The sequence below is a fragment of the Palaemon carinicauda genome, chromosome 14 (genome assembly GCF_036898095.1).
Source record: "Palaemon carinicauda isolate YSFRI2023 chromosome 14, ASM3689809v2, whole genome shotgun sequence".
In the NCBI taxonomy this organism is placed as follows: domain Eukaryota; kingdom Metazoa; phylum Arthropoda; class Malacostraca; order Decapoda; family Palaemonidae; genus Palaemon; species Palaemon carinicauda.
Window position 1 is genome coordinate 11308870 of NC_090738.1, and position 18859 is coordinate 11327728.

Sequence of the window (18859 nt, forward strand, 5' to 3'; positions counted from 1 at the left end):
ATCAAAATGTTGTAAAAATGAATGTTGTGAAAAATGTTTATCATTGAATATTCATGTGGAGGTTATCGAGCTGTTTTACGTATCTCATTCATTACACAATTCTTGATTATTAACTCCTAGGACAATGATATTAAGCATTATTCACGCAATAAATATAAAGAAAGAATGTGTGAATAAAAGCAGATAAAATTAATTACATTTGGCCAACAGCAATTTTGCTATGCAATTTAAATTACAATTGAATCATCATCATCTCCCACGCCTATTGACACAAAGGGTTTCGGTTAGATTTTATCAGCCGTCTCTATCTAAAGCTTTTAAATCAATACTTCTCCATTTATCATCTACTTCACGCTTCATAGTACTCATCCATATAGGCCTGGTTCTTCCAAGATTCCTAGTGCCTTGTGCAGCCCAGTTAAAAGTTTGGTGAAGTAATCTCTATTGGGGAGTGCAAAGACCATGCCCAAACAATTGAATAAAACAATAATATTATCCTGAATATTTCTTGAGTACCTAAACGCTGAAGCTGATATGGTTAGTAGTATTGGTATAGCATCTTATAAGACAGTTTGCATAAGAAATTTGATGAATCATTTCCAAATAATTACAACGACTGTAAAAGACTCGAGTACATCTGCAAGACAATTTTCGTTTTTATGCAGATACTGGTATGTTGAGCATATTTGCAGAATGAACTGCTTAAAATGTGCAACTCGATTATTTTTCTTTTCCATTTCTTACTTGATGATGGCTCGATTTTTGTCATTTTAATTAAATTGAACTTTATTCCTAAAAAAAAATTGCGTCTTTTCGTGACATATGTCCATTTGTAACAGCAAACCATCAACTACAAACAAAATACAAAACAATTCCAGTTTCGACTAAAATATTGTTTACTTATAAATAAAATAAGAAGAATGTTCACTTAGGTAAACACACTGAAAAATTTCTAGTATTATTGACCACCATTGCAACAAATCCATTCATCAAAATTTTGATGAAAGTGTCCCACGTCCAAATAGTGATGAGGCTCGCCACCACATGGAACTCGACGTAAACAATCGGTCACCTTCTTCTTTTCCAATCAATCACGAATCACTCCCAACTGGGTATCGGAAAAATCCAAATTTATTGTGTTACCTAAAAGGAGCCTTCCTCGTTACAAGTTACTTTATAAAGCAACACGTGACTTAGAGAAACTGAAATTGTTTCTGCACAATGCATGAAACTCGTGATATCGATATAGAGGCCACCAGGAAGCTTCCTTTGTTGTTAGAAAACTCCTGTCACGTGAGTCCTGTCAAGAACAACTTCTGAAGAATTCATTCATACTTTATACACAACTTGAAAAAGGAGTTTAATTTTTCTTCTCAGTCGATACACTCCATTTGTCAGTAGATACAATCGGATGTGAGGATATTTCTAAACAAAGAGGGGTGCTACTATAGCGTGAGGTCTGCCACACTATAGCGTGAGATCTACCTCCCGTTATTACTATAGCGTGAGGTCTACTGGTGAATTATTCGTCCCTCATAGATAAAACACATTTCATACATTTGTTTAAGCAATAAACACTTAATCTAAACATATCTTAGAAATGACTTGAATAGATCATTGGATTTCTAATTACATTAAAATAAAGGAATAAAGGTAAAAATAAACATGTTATCATATATTTCCATACTTTTATTCTAGCGATACACTCTTCGTACATCAAACATGTTATCATATATTTAAGTACTTTTATTCTAGCGATACACTCTTCGTACATCAAACATCTTATCATATATTTCCATACTTTTATTCTAGCGATACACTCTTCGTACATCAAACATGTTATCATATATTTCCATACTTTTATTCTAGCGATACACTCTTCGTACAGCAAACATTTTATCATATATTTCCATACTTTTATTCTAGCGATACACTCTTCGTACATCAAACATGTTATCATATATTTCCATACTTTTATTCTAGCGATACACTCTTCGTACATCAAACATGTTATCATATATCTCCATACTTTTATTCTAGCGATACACTCTTCGTACATCAAACATGTTATCATATATTTCCATACTTTTATTCTAGCGATACACTCTTCGTACATCAAACATGTTATCATATATCTCCATACTTTTATTCTAGCGATACACACTTCGTACATCTTCTAAAAATGACACAAATAGATCTGCTTCTTGAACTGTATCCAAGAGATTGTGCTCTCTTAAAACGGCGAGGGCTGCTTCTTCTGTCAGAATGACTCTTCTATAAAACTACTTCAGCAACATTTTTAGTACCCTCAATCGATGATATCTCTTTTAGGCCGAGGGAAAAACTAATTTAGGAGCTGTGGGACGCTGGTCACGCGGTAGACCTCACCCTCAACCTGGGTAGGCGACATATGGCGGTAGACCTCACACTATAGTAGCACCCAAAGAGGAATCGCAAGGTGAAGTCACGCATTACCTTCACTTACATCCTGAAATAGCTCTCTCTCTCTCTCTCTCTCTCTCTCTCTCTCTCTCTCTCTCTCTCTCTCTCTCTCTCTCTCTCTCTCTCTCTCATCCCTTCCACTAGCCACCAAAACTCAAATGGATCACACTTTTTAAAAACAAAATCCAACAACCCACTGATTTTCTTTGAGGAAAAAAAATGCATCTAGAATTGGAAAGAAAACCTCTTACCTAAAGAAAAAACTATTGGAGGAGTAGACTACGTAAAAAAAAAAAAGTAAATGAAAAAAAAAAACTACATACTGTAACCTCTACAAAAGTATCAAATTATAAATTGGAATTAAAATGGGATGCAGTGTTTAACAGGGATGTTACAGACGGCGTTCAGTGATGTGAAGATGGCAGTGACATTAAGACTGTTTGGAGAACTTACGAATAGAACGAAGGCTGATGTACAGTAGGTATAAGGTTTCATTATCAATAGGTGTAATAGGAGATTATGATGATGATGATCAAGTAGGAAAAAAGTAAATGAAAGAAACTCAGATGAGTAAGTGTAAGTGAAAGAAACTCAGATAAATCATGAGAAATTTCATGTGACAAAAAGAGATGGGTTGAGGCTTTTTGGCTATAGATGATCACGTGTTACACGTGTATATTAAAAAGTGAAGCAACCAAGTGATCCCCCAAAGAACAGTATATAATATATAATATTATGGTACATAATATATATATATATATATATATATATATATATATATATATATATATATATATATATATATATATATATATATATATATATATATATATATATATATATATATATATATATATATGCAAAATAAGCCTGTGAATAAAGGCGTTCTCACTACTGAGTGTCCCTCTTATTTTTTTTCCCCCACGACAGTCTATGTACCTAAAGGCGGGGTTCCACCGAGGCAACACAGGCAACATGTAGCATGCGACTTGACTAGCTTTCAACAAATATGTTGAATGCGGCTTTCAACAAGGAGACATGTTGCCGGCGACAAGGCAACATCATTGTTGCTTGTAGCATGCTACATGCTATGTTGCCTGTTGAATGCCACAAAACCTTTTCCACCAATTCAACAAAAACTAAGCCAGTTGGCAACACGATGTCTCAGCAGATGGTCGCTGCTGCTGCATATCTAGTGCTGTGCAATGTTCGTAAAAAAAACTAAAAGAAAGCACCGGTGGTGGAAGAGAGAACTATTTATGGGCAGTAGCACTGCTCAAAATTATTTTTACTTTGTTTGACACTGTCATGTGCTCTCTATGTTTTCGTGTAGTTATTTATATGGTTTTGAACTTGTTCAAATATTATTACCCAATTAGTTATTTCTATTCTATATCTTTCATATATCCCATTTAATTCAAAATCTTCTATTTTTTGAAAATTTTAACAATCCATACATTTTCTTTTTTATGCTGGATTATTATAAAATTTATACGCCACTCATTTTCTTTTTATTTGTGCATTTTTATTTTACCAAAGAATTTAATTTTTCATTTCATGAATTTGCTATTTTTTTTTTATTATCAATATTATTTCAGACATATTGTTAAACGTAGGGTTGTAGTTAGACATAATTATGGGTTTGAGATATATATTGAAACATTTCATAATTTAACGTTATCACTTTAAACTAGACAAGAGGTAAAGAGAATTCAAAATATTTTTCGTGTTGTCTCCCTGACCATCAAATTTCTTGATGTTTATTCATTGGTTTTGGTTTCCCCCCAACGGAGTTGTGGTTGTGGGGGAAGAGTTAAACAATAGATTTTACCTTAACATACTTTTTCATCCACGAATGAAGAATGATTTTATGAACGCTATTCCTTCGGCTTTTATAAACGTTATCCTTTCTGTCAGAATTTCTCTCTCTCTCTCTCTCTCTCTCTCTCTCTCTCTCTCTCTCTCTCTCTCTCTCTCTCTCTCTCTTCTCTCTCTCTCTCTCTCTCTCTTTATATATATAAAGTTCACAGTAATATATATATATATATATATATATATATATATATATATATATATATATATACATAGCATAATACTGCAACAGCAAGAACAAATGCATCGATGGTGGTCGACTTCAGTTTGATTGCTCACAGCAAACCAGCCTAGTATGCAAGTTTTCTATACTCTTCTATGAATTCTACGGTTTTTTCTTGTGGCCAATTCATCTTGTTGCCTTTCAACACGGAATCCTTCCCGCGACTGGTGGGAAGGGAAGGCGTACGTTCAACACTAGGCAACAGGCTAAATCTTGTCGCATGCGTCAGGCAACATGGCAACATGTTGCCACCTCTCGCATGCCACACAATCGCATGCAACATGTTGCCTTCTGTTCAACTGGTTGAAACACACTTAGCCCATGCGACAATGTAGCATGCCACATGTTGCCAGAATGTTACCTCGGTGGAATCCCGCCTTAAGTTCCATCTTAGGATCGAAATTATGCGACATGTAAAGAAATAGTTATTTATTTTATGTGACGATAAATAATCCATTTCTAATTCTCTGAACACTTGACAACTTTGGCCGGGAAAATGTGAATGAATTGCTGGTGTAATTTCAGCCCTTATGATCTTAGTCCAGCGGTGATAAAGAGTTTTAAGGATTGAAGAGACGTAAATTATAATCAAAACAAAAGCAGCCTTAGCACACAGGATGTACATTCTCACAGTTGAAGAACAATTTTTCTCAAGAATATCTTACAACATAAATACCGGTGAGTTGCGGCAAACCCGTTCTATTACGAAAACAAACGTAAACTACACTTGCCGGTAATCTACTATGGTAATTTGATGAGCTCAATTGCAAAATCAATGTCCTAATGGGTGTCGTGTGACTTTGCAACATCATGGTACCTAACGAAAAAACAAGTATGCAGAACATTGCAGGTTTGTTACTAGGGAAGGATGAATTGACGAACTAGAAAATTTGCAGGTATAGACTGGCATAGAAAGACCATAAGCAGACACGAGTGTAAAGATATGTTGAGGCCTTTGTCTTGCAGTGGACTAGCAACGGCTGACGATGATAGAGGAATAATTGACATTTCTCTTTGCTTTATGTATGAAGGTGAAAAGCGAACTTGATAAATCAGCACGAGTTATTTGCTTCGGCAACCAGTATAAAACTCACGTCTTTACTATTATTATTATTATTATTATTATTATTATTATTATTATTATTATTATTATTATTACTATTATTATTATTATTATTATTATTATTATTATTACTATTATTATTATTATTATTATTATTATTAGTTAAGCTACAACCCTAGTGGGAAAAGCAGGATGCTATAACACCAAGGGCTACAGGAGGGAAAAATAGCCCATTAAGGAAAGGAAACAAGGAAATAAACAAACTACAAGAGAAGTAATTAACAATTATAATAAAATATCTTAAGAACAGTAACAACATTAAAATAGATCTTTCATATAGAAACTATAAAATTCAATCAAAACCAGAGAAAGAGAAATCAGACAGAACATTGTGCACGAGTATACCCTCAAGCAATGGAACTCTACCCCCAAGGCAGTGGAAGACCATGGTACAGAGGCTAAGGCACTACCCAAAACTAGAGAACAATGGATTGATTTTGGAGTGTCCTTCTCCTAGAAGAGCTGCTACCATAGCTAAAGGGTCTCTTATACCCTTACCATGAGGAGAATAGCCACTGAGCAATTACAGTGCAGTCAATCATATGGTTTTAATATATCAATCAGAAGGCAGGCCATATAATGTAGTGTGATGAAATCGTGTTAAATTAGGGTATTGTATTACCATGAATATGAATAATTTATTTCATACCATATTTCAAGGTTGATGTTGTTTCAAAGGTACTTGATTTAGCAATTTGTGTAAGTATTCAACGTACATAAATGGGTACAGTATATATCTGCGTGTGTTTGCGTAGGAATTGGTCTATTGGAAATACGTATGTTTGAACATACGCATAGGTATAAACGCGTGCGTGTGCGTCTGTGTATGTATGTGTATATATATATATATATATATATATATATATATATATATATATATATATATATATACATAGATAGATAGATAGATAGATAGATAGATATATATATATACATATATATATATATATATATATATATATAGATAGATAGATAGATAGATAAATAGATAGATAGGTATATATATACATATATAAATATATACGTGAGAGAGAGAGAGAGAGAGAGAGAGAGAGAGAGAGAGAGATCTGTGGCCATTAATAATACAAAGCTAAATTTTTATCAACATACAGCAGGTTTCCCAGACTTCGATGACGATGACTTCGACGAACAGAGGGTGGATTCATAGAAATAAGAATAAGTGAATTCATGCACGCAATTAGGGATTTCATCAAATGTCGAACACCCTTACAAACACTGAACGATTTACAATTTTCTTACACGCGCCACGGTCAGCAAGGCTGTACTATAGTCAATTTCTTTTAGCGATGCAGATTTGCACCGACTCGCAGCGGTGCCCTTTTAGCTCGGAAAAGTTTCCTGATCGCTGATTGGTTGGACGAGATAATTCTAACCAATCAGCGATCAGGAAAATTTTCCGAGCTAAAAGGGCACCGCTGCGAGTCGGTGCAAATGTGCCTCGATAAAAGAAATGGACTATAGTCAGTGCCACCCCTACTAGGTTGGTTTGCGATGAGCGATCAGCCTATGTCTCCCACTATTGCCAATCTGCAATGATCAGCATGATAATAACAGCCAAATCCTATACATGAATATCGACATGTATGAGACCTTTGTCCTGTAGATTACTAGAAACGGCTGCATTTGTTGTTGCTGTATATATATTTATGTGTTTATATATATATATATATATATATATATATATATATATATATATATATATGCATACAGTATATATACATATATATATGTATATATATATATATATATACACATACATATATATATATATATATATATATATATATCAATGTGTGTGTGTATGTTTGTACTTCAACCTAAAAGGAAAACCAAAGAGAGCCAAAATAAAAACTTTTCAAGAACAGTAACAACATTAAATTAGATCCTTCGCATATGAATTATAAAAACTAAAAAAAAAAGGAGGAAGAGAAATAAGATAGAACAGGAGAAATGAGATAGAACAGCATGTCCGAGTGTACGCCCAAGAAAGAAATCTCTAATTTAAGACAGCGGAAGGTCATGGTAGAGGGCTATGGCACTACCCAATACTAGAGAACAATGGCTTAATTGATATAATTAATGTCATTATGACCAGTAAGTTAGTACATGATGACAATTTCCCTAGACGAAAAAGGTTTTCAGTAGCACCTAATGATAACTACTACTTACTGTCGTCCTATAAATCAATAGTTCTAAATATTCATCTTAATTATAACCTAATACATTAAAAAGCATATTCCTCATTCTATTTCACTGCCAGAGGTTTCTTCTTTTTGTAAATTCTGGGCATTGGCGACGCTGGAGCTCGTATCTGCTGGAAAAAAAAAAAAATTGTCTTTCGTATCCTGACGCACGAAAAGGAAGTCAACCAGGCTATTACTTCATATAATCACCTCTATTATTAACGCCACAACATATAAAGATGATATCGAAATGTAACGAGACTAATTATCTACGTCACCTAGGTCTATATTTAAGCCTATGTACATAGCGTTGGTCTCCATACCTTGGAACGTAACATGTTTTGACTCTGCGTTGCATGACGACAATACATATGACATTCGTTAATCACGGAAGAACACATCACTGTCAGAATGTGTATTCATTTATTCATGTATCATATATACGAATACATTGTTTGATGTTATCAAGAGCAATAACTGTACTTGACCAGATCGTGGTAAGAGATGAAGTTTTTTTCATTTTATTTTGAAAGTCTTAGTACAGCAACTGCATTCAGGAAGTTTGCTTTACAATTTCCTGTGCAGTATGAGTGTACTCAGGATGCAAGATATATGCAATAAATGATTTATCAGGGGCCAGGCATCTGGCTTGGTATAACAGCAAGCTTCTGATAAGAGTGTGCAGCTATTCTATACCTATTTCATGCTAAGGTCCATTACTATTAACGTAAGGAAAAAACAATGTTGTGGAATAAGAGAAGCCACCGTGGAAGAATTATGGCGTTGTTGATGTGATGTCCGCAAGTGATTTGATATTCATTTGGGATGGTGAAAAGAGACTGCAGAGACTGGTGAAAAAATTAGATTTTGGTTGCAAAATAAGGACATTGTTAACCATCGTTATCAGAAGAACTGCTGGGACATGAACACAAACCATGGCAACAAGCTTCATAAATACTAAAGACTAACAGATATCTATAATGCGGTGAGCGTTCTTGCAGTCAATAAATATTCCAGAAAAATAACTCGTAAATTTACATTTCATAATGAGAAGGAAGCTCTATATATATATATATATATATATATATATATATATATATATATATATATATATATATATATATATATATATATATATATATATATATATATATATAAAAACTTTATCATTACAGATCTAATCCTGCATCACATAATCTCCCCTATATAACACACACACACACACACATACATATATATATATATATATATATATATATATATATATATATATATATATATATATATATATATACACACACACAACGTATAACTAATCTGACTCTCCTCGTCCCTCAGGTAGAGGAAGAAAAAGTAGTCATACCCTGGTGAGAGGGATACCGTGAGAAGTAAACGCGGAAACAACATTACCAAATAAATTGCCTAAACTACCGTGTTGTTGTTAGGATAGGGGGAGGGGCCAGAAAGGGTTGTATTTGTGGATGGGCGCCTGCGCGTGCATATCGATCTAAATACTTAGTCGTCATTTTGACGGGTCGCGTACACTAGTAAAGAATAAATGACAAAGTTCTGACGACTACCTAACTTAATTATGCTAGTTTACGATCTACGAACATTTATGATTTATGTTTTTTTCTAAGAGCTTTCCTTTCGTTACTTATTGGGTTTTAACTATTTCACACTTTTATTGAGAAAATTTTCATCTCTCTCTCTCTCTCTCTCTCTCTCTCTCTCTCTCTCTCTCTCTCTGTATATTATATATATATGTATATATATATATGTATATATATATATATATATATATATATATATATATATTTATATATATATATATATATATATATATTTATATATATACATATATATATATAAATTTTATATAATATATATATATATATATATATATATGTATATATATATATATATATATACACACACCATATGGTAATCATATACATTAAATATATTTGGTAGCTTTAATAATACGTATCAGGGCTTTAATTATTACCAATCGCAGAGAAATAAAGTAACAGAAAATATAATTCCGGAATAGTTGGAATTATTTGACAATGTTTTGTAGTTTTTAGAATTGGAGAAAGAGTAATCAAAGTTTCCAGACCTCGGCCTATGAAGATTCTCAACACTTTACTCAATTATCAAGTCAACGATCCAAGTATTCCCTCTGTCATATATTCACCGTGAATGACTCTACTGTATAATAAAAAAATCATGAAACCTGATGGTGATCGGGACCACATCTAAATCTAATCACTTGTAAGTTAGTAAACTTCTGACATATATTAAAATTTTCATCAAAGTTCATCCATAACTTCTTGAGTTATGCTGGTGAAAAACAGAGGCGAAAGCATTAACCTCCTTGGGGGACGTTTTCTCTCTTTCATAGTAAATCAAAAACTATTACAATTACATTCGCCTACGGGCTGCCAACGCAAGAACCCGTGTCTTGCACAAGGCAAGGAAATTTTAACACACAGACACAGAGGTAAACAGGAGAAACTTACCTTCCTCATCTGTGAAGACAATAGTTACAGACAGCCATCTGTTGGCTGTGGTGACGTCATATATCATCTGGCAGAGACAGAGGCACTCCGACCTAGTGGTGGCACTTGTGGATGCTGTTATGAAATGGACGCTGAACATTAACAAGATTAATCTCTTCTTCGTCTTGGAAAAGGATTCCATCCTCGCTGTCTTCTCTCTTCATTTAGGCGAATAGATAATTTCAATTGGTTGATACAGGAATGATAAGTGAAATTCCTTTTGAGAGTGGTATATAAAAGATATTTTCCACATATAATAAAAATCAACGTTCATGTCACGATCAAATTGATCTAATACGTAAATAATGGTAAATAATTACCATAGGCTTGAGTACACAGGACCAAACAATTTTCTGATTAAGTGGTCATTATCTGTTATCATAACAGAGATCATTGATGATTTTCAGGTTAATCTAAATGAACTGTTCTTTTCGGGATATATAGAAATCACTGCTATAGGTGTTGTCGATGTTCCGTGCTTGATATAATGAATTTGATTGCAGATATATCTGTAAGAATGAGATATATGATCAAACAAACATATGAATCAGAGTTACAGAAACTAAAAGATGAATAGTCTTGATCTTTAAGACTGGTAAAAAATGCGACCAAGTGATCAAAATGTACTTCAAATAGCTTCAGGTATAAAATAGATAAATGACTGGTGTAAGTAGTTCATTAAATTGATGAAACAACGTAAAAGTATAGTAAAAATTTAAAACTCAATCAACATCTAAATCTTGGTTGATAAATTAAGAGTAAATCCTTTATAAAGTCCGTTTGATGGATCATAAGGAGCGATAACCACTAAGCTTTATTATAACTTTTAGAAAAAAAAATTGTCTTTTAAGGCAATTAGAATGGTTTATTTAATAAATACGACGCAGATATAATACATCACAGGTACGCTCTCTACAACAATACTTTCTGTCTTGTAGATTTGAGAACTAAGCCCTCAGAAGAATATTAGGAGTTAAATGGCAGGACTGGATTAGAAACGAAACTATTAAGAGATTACTCGGGTACCATATATGGATGAGATCATGGTGAGGGGTAGATTGAGATGGTTTGGGCATGCTCTTCGCACTCCCCATGAGAGATTACTTCACCAAATGTTTCAACTGGGCTCCACAAGGCACTAGAAGAGTTGGAAGACCCAGGCCTACATCGATGAGGACTATGAAGCGTGAAGTAGATGATGATGAATGGGGAAGTATTGATTTAAAAGCTCAAAATAGAGACGACTGGCGAAATCTAATCGAAGCATTTTGCGTCAATATGCGTAGGAGGAGATGCTGATAATGATGATGATGATGATGATGATGATGATGATGAGCCAGTTTGGACCCTAGATTTTCCCAAATTTATTCAAGTAAAGTTTTTGCAAACCTTCAAACATGTGTACTATGACAAATATTTATCATAACTCTAAACTACTTTCTGTGAAGAAGTTTTAGCATGTGTGAAGAAATATGACAAATATATTCTAAAATACAAACTATGGTGCTTTAAAAAGTTCACTTTGATCGAAATGGTTAACATGAATCTCTTAAAAGAGCAAGATTTTTGAAATACGATTTATGACACTTTCACAAATTTTTAACTATTTGTAGCAATGCACTTGAACATGGTGATCCCATTTGTATCCTAGCTCTTTTACAAACTTTCGGAATTCCTTCGCGTTCAGGTCAGTTATTCAATACAGCAAGGTAAAAATATTCAGTTCTAACGTTATTTTATTTTACCTTTCTACGAGAAAAATGAATATGTAGGCGAACATTTGGAAGTTGAGCCTTGATTTTAAAATGTTCATTGCTTCCCTACCCGTCCGGTAAACGAGGTATTGAGAAAATAATTTTCAATTTTCTGAATTATCATATACACAATGATACAGTTCATCCATGCATCGAAAGGTTTCCTGGCGTTATTAACTGGTGTCTTCTCTACTTATAATGGTTAAAATTAATTTTCAATTTACCAAAGAGAATATATCTAAAAAAAAAAAAAAAAAAAAAAAAGAAAAAAAAAAACCCGTTCACTGGATTTCTAACAATTTACATCCACTCAGATAATTCAAGGGTAGTTTCGAAAGAGGTATGAACTTCCCATTAAAACTCCTGAAGCCGTGAAATAGGCAAAATACACGAAAAAAGTATCTCAATTTGTAAGCTGCCAACTAGGAGTGCACCTTGTCAGAAAGAAAAATTTTCATCGATCTGTCGTCATTATTGATAGTTAACCTATTCACTCAAAAAGATCTATTTTCTTTAACAAAGTGTGGTTACTAAAGACAACAAATGTTATGTGACATTGGAATCACTATTTCTTTTAAGATTCACTTCTATCTAAAATCAGGTTTATTGATCTACTTGATTAAATAAATCAGTGAAATCCGAAAATGTTCAAGTTGAAGGTACGAAAGTCACATTGAACTTATCTCGTAAGGATTTGAATATTCTTAATTTGCCCTTTAGGCTCCATGATAATGCAAGGAGCCAAAATCAGGTTGAAAAGTTCATCACTATCGTAGGCCTATATCTAGTACCAATTCTAACAATGCCTTACTTGATATTTCATATTTCCTATTTTGGGGAGTTTATAGAACATACAGACGCATAAATATATTTACCAACACTAGAAACTCCATCAGTTGACTATTTACATTTTCATTCATTGCATAACCCTTCAAAATCGTATCATGGAACATGGCAAGTAAACTGAAATCCTTAAATAAATAGTATATACAATACATCTATATACTGTATATCCTAAAATACATATTTTCCGTGTATATGTTACATATAATAAACCAATATTCATGAAAAAAATATATATATAAACGCACATATATAAATACATACATATATACATATATATATATATATATATATATATATATATATATATATATATATATAATGTATATATATAATAAAATATATATAATATACATATACATAAATATATATATATATATATATATATATATATATATATATATATCATTATTATTACTAGCTAATCTGCAACCCTACTAAAAAGGGAGGATGTTACAAACTCGGGGACTCCAACAAGGAAAAATAGACAAATAAGGGAAGGAAAGAATGAAATAAACTATATATGAGAAGTAATGCATTAAAAAAAATTAAGATAAGTCACAGCGTTGAAATAGATCTGTCAAATATACTGTAAACTATAAAGAAACGTCTACATATTTAAAATGAAATCATTTGTTGCAAGTTTCAACTTCTGAAGTTTCACCGATAAAACTGCGAGATTGGGAATATCATTTTACAATCTGGGCACAGCTGGAATATATTTGAATGAATATATATATATATATATATATATATATTATATATATATATATATATATATATATATATATATATATATATATATATATATATATATATATATATATATATATATATATATATATGTATATATATATATATATATATATATATATATGTATATATATATATATACACATATATATATATACATATATATTTATGCGTCTCCTCTGAAGAAGTATCACGAAACTAGTAAGGACTTAAGCGTATATTTCGTATTTTCATTTTCCCTGTGGTTCTTCTGCATCTGCATATATATATATATATATATATATATATATATATATATATATATATAATGTGTATGTATGTGTGAGTAGGATGCCAGAAATCTTTCAACCAATCAATCAATGTATGTGTGAGTAACAATTCCCAACGTATCCAATTAGAATTCGCCTTACCGAGACCTTTTACACTTATATTCACGTAAAACCAGAACGTAAAATAATGTAAAATGTTCATCAAATGTTTTTCTCGGCATGCTTCGTTTACTCTTAAGCACTAAAAACCTACTTGCAAACATGGAAAGGACTCAAGGGAGGACAAAGCGAGCGATTGTGACGCAGTTCCGGTAGGCCCTGCTGCTTCCTCCGGTGCCTTAGATGACCGCGGAGATAGCAGCAGTAGGGGATTCAGCATTATGAAGCTTCATCTGTGGTGGAAAACGGGGGAGGGTGGACTGTGGCACACCCTACCAGTACCAGCTGAACTCGGTTGAGTCCCTTGTCAGGCTGGGAGGAACGTAGAGAGTAGAGGTCCCCTTTTTGTTTTGTTTCATTTGTTGATGTCGGCTACCCCCTAAAATTGGGGGAAATGCCTTGGTATATGTATGTATGTATTATTATTATTTGCTAAACTACAACCCTAGTTGGAAAAGCAGGATGTTATAAGCCCAAGAGCTCCAGCAGGGAAAATAGCCCAGTGAGGAGAGAAAATACAGAAATTACAGCAATTTCGATAACAACAATGATAATGATCTAGTAATAACAAGTGTGATGACTATATGTTCAAATTATAATAGAAGCCCAGAAGGCATAAGTAGGAAAGATGATGACTGCGGAAAAGAAACGAGGGTTAAAGAAGTGTCACGGGCCGAGAGAAGGTTGTGAACTCAAAGGCAGTGTGAAAGCAACTGAGTTAATTTATTATAGAACACTCTCCTTTATATACAAAACCTCAAGGCGACAGGAAATTACATGTTCGAGAAACAGACAATGTTACATAGGAGAAACGCAGACATGTTTATTCTGGTTCTTTTTAGTGCGAGGGAGGAGCGAAGATACAAGCATAATATATACAAAATGAATTATGTACGATCGTGTGACACACGGTTGGTACATGGCTCCCCCCCTAAAAATGACATACTGTACATGTTAAATAGGGCGCCCTGATCTAGAGAGGCGAACTGTAGGCGGGTCATCTGGCAGAAGATAAGCAGGTTTTAGACGATCAATGGAGACCCAGTCTTCCTTGCCCCGAATGTTTAGTAGGAATGCTTTCGGACTGCGGAGGATCACAAGGAAAGGGCCCGTGTAAGGGGGCGTTAGCGGTGGCTTGCTAGTGTCGTCACGCAGGAGGACGTGCGTTGCAGAGTGCAAGTCTGTTGGTATGTGATGCTTCACTGGGGGCTTGTAAGTCTGGCGGCATGGAGTAAATTTTCCCAAGACGTGACGTATGCGCTGGAGATCGTCGGAGGATGTTGTAGAAGGAAATAATTCGGCAGGGATGACCAACGGGTCGCCATACACCAATTCAGCTGCCGAGACGTCGAGGGCGTCTTTAGGAGTGGTCCTTAGTCCCAGGAGGACCCAGGGAAGCTGAGAAAACCAGTTGGAATCCTTGCAGCGGGACATCAAAGCTGCTTTGAGGGTGCGATGAAAACGTTCAACCATTCCATTGGTAGCGGGGTTGTAGGCCGTTGTCAGATGTAGGGTGATGCCCAGGAGATCCCCTAATGATGTCCACAATTGAGAGGTGAAAGTGGTTCCCCTGTCGGAAGTAATATGCTCAGGGATACCAAATCTTGCAATCCATCCAGAGAGTAAGGCAGATGTACATGAGGCGGACGTTGCAGTTTCCATAGGAATGGCTTTAGGCCAACGAGTGGAGCGGTCGATGACGGTAAACAGGTAACGATGTCCTTGTGATGTGGGTAGGGGGCCTACAACGTCGACGTGAATGTGTGCGAAACGACGCTGAGGTTGAGGAAAGGTGCCCACTCCGGAATCCGTGGGTCGATGTACTTTGGCAGTTTGGCAAGAAGTACAGGCGCGGACCCAATCCTTAGCATCCTTAGAAATGCCGTGCCAAATGAACTTTGCCGTCAGCAGCTGTGCAGTAGAACGGCACGAGGGATGTAAAAGGCCGTGAATGAAATCAAACACCTACCGTCGCATGGGAGCAGGAATCCAAGGTCGCGGTCTACCAGTACTGACGTCAGAGAGGAGGGTGGTGTTGGAGTCTTCGAGGGGGAAGTCTTCCCAACGGAGGGACGTGCAGGATGTCCTACATGCTTGATACTCTGGATCCTGTCGTTGGGCTTCAGCCAGGGCGTTGTAATCCAATCCCAGTTGAATGGCAGCCAACGTGTTTCTTGACAGGGCATCGGCAACGGGATTAATTTTCCCAGGGACGTAGTGAAGGGTGCAATTGTATTCAGCCACGGCGGAGAGATGTCGGCGTTGCCGGGCGGACCAGGCATCAGACTGTCGAGTGAAGGTGTGCACCAGAGGCATGTGGTCTGTGCGAATGACGAAGGGCGTACCTTCTAAGAAATGGCGAAAGTGACGGACAGCCAAGTGCACCGCCAGAAATTCTCGATCTAATGTAGAATAACCCGATTCTGCCTTGGACAGTTTTCTGCTGAAGAAGGCCAATGGGCGGGGCGAGCCTTTGACCACCTGCTCGAGTACTGCACCAATAGCGACGTCGCTGGCATCGGTGGAGAGAAGGAGAGGGGCATGTGGGATAGGAAAAGTGAGAGCCGCAGCAGTTGATAGGGCCTTCTTTGCATTGCAGAAGGCTGCTTCTTGAAGGGGACCGCACTTCAGGTCCTTTGGCTTACCCTTGAGGGAGGCGTAGAGGGGAGCAAGAGTGGCGGCAATGGCTGGCTGAAAATGGTGATAATAGTTGATCATGCCCAAGAATTCCTGCAGAGCTTTGACGGTCGAGGGCACGGGTAAGTTCTGAACGGCTGCTACCTTCTCAGGGAGGGGGTGGACTCCTTCAGGAGTGATGCGGTGCCCTAAGAACGACACTTCGTTGGCGCCAAAGGTACACTTGTCGTACTGGACTACAAGGCCGTTTTGTTGCAGGCGGTCGAGCACGATGCGCAGGTGACGGAGGTGTTCCTCTTTTGAGGAGGGGAACACAAGTATGTCGTCCACATAACATACACAGAAAGGGAGGTCCCCTAAGATGCCATCCATGAGACGTTGAAACGTGGCCCCAGCATTACGAAGGCCTAAACAGGAGTAATTGAAGGTGTATGTACCAAACGGAGTGGTGATGGCAGTCTTGGTGATGTCGTCTGGGTTCATAGGCACCTGATAATACCCCTTCAGGAGGTCGAGCGTAGAGAAAACCTTTGCTTTGTGCAGGTAGGAGGTCACGTCGGCAATGTTTGGGAGGGGGTAGTGATCCGGTTCTGTATGCATGTTCAGGCGCCTGTAATCCCCGCACAGACGGAGGGAGCCGTCTTTCTTCAGAACGATGTGTAAGGGTGACGACCATGGGCTGGAGGCCTTTTGGCAAAGGCCCATTTCCTTCATTTCGGCGAACGTGTGTTTGGCGGCTGCCAATCGTTCCGGTGCCAGACGTCTGAATTTTGCGAAGACTGGGGGTCCCGTCGTCTTGATATGGTGATAAATACCGTGCTTGGCAGGAATCGTGGGCGTTTGGTGAAGTTCTGGACAGAAAACTTCCGGGTACGACGTGAGGAGGTGGGCGTAGGCATTCGTGGGTGCGCTAATGTGGAGAGCGAGGTTAGAGGGGACGGGTTGAAGAGGTGTCGACAAGTACGAGTCTGCGTTGACCAATCGTCGTTGGGCGACATCGACCAGAAGGTGGAAATGAGAGAGGAAATCCGCACCGAGGATTGGCAATGTGACGTCAGCAACGAGAAACTTCCAATTGAATTTACCGTTTCCGAACGATAATGTGAGGTTCTCGTAACCGTAGGTGGGTATCGCAGATCCGTTGGCAGCTACCAAGCGGACGTCGGCAGATGTAGACAGACTAATTCGTGTCTTGAAGAGTTTCCTTGGCAAAAGAGAACGACAAGCACCCGTGTCTACCAAAATTCGCACGCCTGTTCCTGCATCATGTAAAAAGAAAAGATTAGAAACGGGAGGCCACCGCCACGAGCAATGGCCTACTTACACGTTTTTTGGCCACTGACAATCCTCGGCACATTTCTTCGCAGTTGCCCCGAATCTGAAGTGGTAGTAGCAAAACTGCGGCAGATGGGAAGTAGTAAGTAGCTGTAGAAGTCGTTTGTTGGGGCGCGAGCGATTGTTGGGTGGTGGGCGGCTTTGTCCCTGCTTCGGCACGTCACGGTGTAGGCGTGTATGTCCTACGGCATTCATGTCAGCTTCGGTTGACGTTGAATAGGCATCCTCTTCGTCAGGGTGGAGGCGTTGATGGAGGTCTTGAAGTGGCTGTCCATGAGGGCGTCGGCTTTGGTCATCAAGTCCTTTATGGGTGAACTATCGACATCGGGTATGGCAGCGCGTATAGTTCTGGGTAAACGGTGTATCCAAAGGGCACGAAGTAGGTTCACCTCACGAGGAGAGCCGTCTGCGGCAGGTTGAAGGCGAGCGATACTGGTCATTTCCCTGAGGGTAAGCGAAGCCCTTTGGTCCCCCAACGGTTGTTGCGAGAGCTGAAAAAGCTTTGCTACACGGGCGGCTGGCGACGGCGAGTACTGCTGCAGAAGGTATGTTTTGAGGGCGTCATACGCTATTGGGGTGTCTTCTTGTTCACAAAGCCAGTCGGATATTTCCGGGAAGGTGTCCTCAGGTATCGCCGCGAGAACGTAATCTGCTTTGGTGGTTGAGCGAGTCACGCCCTTGATG

General features: G+C 37.1%; 1 protein-coding gene across 1 annotated transcript in view; it reads right to left on the reverse strand.

Moving 5' to 3' along the window:
- Nucleotides 1–18859, reverse strand: part of LOC137652680 (glutamate receptor 1-like) — an 89457-nt gene that overhangs the window by 52816 nt on the left and 17782 nt on the right. Inside the window, exon 2 of the mRNA XM_068386084.1 lies at nt 10387–10583. Within this exon, the coding sequence (XP_068242185.1) occupies nt 10387–10583 (197 nt within the window). The remainder of the gene's footprint in view (nt 1–10386; nt 10584–18859) is intronic.